Here is a 2169-nt window from a genome sequence, read left to right as displayed (position 1 = left end):
AGCAGGAGATGCCTGTGCAGCAGGACTCACCAGTGTGTTCTCTCCTGACAGGTGGGTTTGATTTGGACATCAAGGGCTGGGGCGGGGAGGACGTGCACCTCTACCGCAAGTATCTCCACAGCAACCTCATAGTGGTGCGGACGCCCGTGCGGGGACTCTTCCACCTCTGGCACGAGAAGCGCTGTGTGGACGAGCTGACCCCGGAGCAGTACAAGATGTGCATGCAGTCCAAGGCCATGAATGAGGCATCCCACGGGCAGCTGGGGATGCTGGTCTTCAGGCACGAGATAGAGGCTCACCTTCGCAAACAGAAACAGAAGACGAATAGCAAAAAAACATGAACTCCCAGGGATGGATTTAGGGAGACACTGAATTTTTTTTTCCTTTTGCAATTACTGAAAAAGTGGCTGCAGTGAGGAAAAGACTTCCATAAAGAGTGAAAGAAAGAATTTGACCGATTAGTAAGAGACAGAGGAAAGAGCCTCCAATTTCTCTCTGTCTACATGGCTTATGCAACAGAAATGAAAATCTCCACTTTGCCTCCAAAAGTAGCCCAGATGCACCCTGTACAGTGTCTGACAAAGACAGAATGATTGTAAGATTATAAGCCTCGTGGCGTGGAGGTTTTGATTGTGTTTACAACAAAATGAGATCTATTGTTTCCTATGCTCGTTGAAATATTCATGAATTGAGACCAGTTTTGTAAAAAGTTTATTAGAATGAAAAGCACATTTCTCCCCATATGAACGATTCTGTCAGTAGGGCTCTAGTTCCTAGGAATGCTAAAACATCAGAAGGCAGGAGAGGGGAATATGTGAAATGCAGAGACGCTCTCATATGCTCTTAATATGCTTGTGAGCACATTAAGCAAAACCAAGCAGACCAGAAAAGGAAAAAAAAAACACCATAAATATTGTATCAATTTCCCCCAAGATTAACCAAAAATAATCTCATCTTTTTGGTTGTCATTTTAACTATCTGCATTTGTTTATTTTATTTAAAAATGCACTTTTACTTTGCTTATGAGTTTTATTCTGCTTATTTAATTACTAATTTGCAAGCCTTACTAAGAGAGCACAAGTTAGCATAATTTTTATAGTTTTAAGAAGATGCTTCTGGATGCATTATGAGAACTTTCAGTTCAGAGCATCGAATTGATGCCATATTCAAGGACATGCCAAGTGCTGACCCTATCGGGCACGGAATGTCGATGACAGAACTTTACACATGTGGAAGGCATGGTTTGGGGCTGCTGATAGAGACATAGAGACACTTTATCTGAAGAGTATTTCTGAAGAGGAGCATCTGAACACTGGAGGGAAAGAAAAAGATACTTTTCACCTTAACAGAAAAGGAAATTCATACAGACTGGTGATATCTCGATATATGTAAAAGTCAGAAAACACATTTTCTCCTCTGAAGAAATGAGGACCACTTTCTTACTTGTTTAAATAAACCAAAGTATACTGTGTGAACCAAACAATCTCTTTTCAAAGCAGGGTGCTCTTCCTGGCTTCTGATTTCCATAAGAAGAAATGCAGAAAAATATATTTTGTGAAAGATCAATCCATCTGCCAGACTAGTGGGATGGAACTTTTTGCTATGTGATCACCCACCCCAGGCTAGGTGGATATAACTTAATTATTTTTAAAATTAAGCAGTTCTACTTAATCACCAATAAAGTTGCAGTTTATTACAGTTTCGAACTATTTTTTAAAAAATGAAGACAGTTAACAGAGTGGTTTCTACATTCATGTGAAAATTATTTATTATCCAGCACCAGATGCATGAGCTAATTATTTCTATGATTCTTTGCCTTCTGTTTGCCCACAGTAAACTCATTGTTTAAAAGCTTCAAGAAATTCAAGCTGTTGGTGGGTTTTTTTGTTTGTTTTTGTTTTTAATGCATTGTATTGATCTGTACTGGTAGTTCATAAAATTTTATTAAAACACAGGACATGAATGGAAGGTGGTATTGCACAGCTAATAAAATATGATTTGTGGGTATGATTTCTTCTTGGAGTAAGAATGCCATGTCTTTAGTTTTTAGAAAGCAGTATTTTGGGGCCGAGCCTGTGGCACACTCGGGAGAGTGTGGCGCTGGGAGAGCAGCAGCGCTCCTGCCGTGGGTTCGGATCCTATATAGGGATGACCGGTTCGCTCACAGCG

The 2169-nt window shown here is 40.2% G+C and overlaps 1 protein-coding gene across 1 annotated transcript in view; it reads left to right on the top strand.

Moving 5' to 3' along the window:
- CSGALNACT1 (chondroitin sulfate N-acetylgalactosaminyltransferase 1) overlaps positions 1-2010 on the top strand; it is a 49824-nt gene extending 47814 nt beyond the window's left edge. The window contains exon 6 of the mRNA XM_008588176.1: positions 52-2010. Within this exon, the coding sequence (XP_008586398.1) occupies positions 52-341 (290 nt within the window). The 3' untranslated portion in view covers positions 342-2010. The remainder of the gene's footprint in view (positions 1-51) is intronic.
- The last annotated feature ends 159 nt before the right edge of the window (positions 2011-2169 follow it).

Source organism: Galeopterus variegatus, unplaced genomic scaffold, assembly GCF_000696425.1.
Source record: "Galeopterus variegatus unplaced genomic scaffold, G_variegatus-3.0.2 Scaffold4705, whole genome shotgun sequence".
NCBI classification, from domain to species: domain Eukaryota; kingdom Metazoa; phylum Chordata; class Mammalia; order Dermoptera; family Cynocephalidae; genus Galeopterus; species Galeopterus variegatus.
The sequence above is the reverse complement of the archived record's forward strand: the minus strand, read 5'-3'. Positions and strand labels throughout refer to the sequence as shown.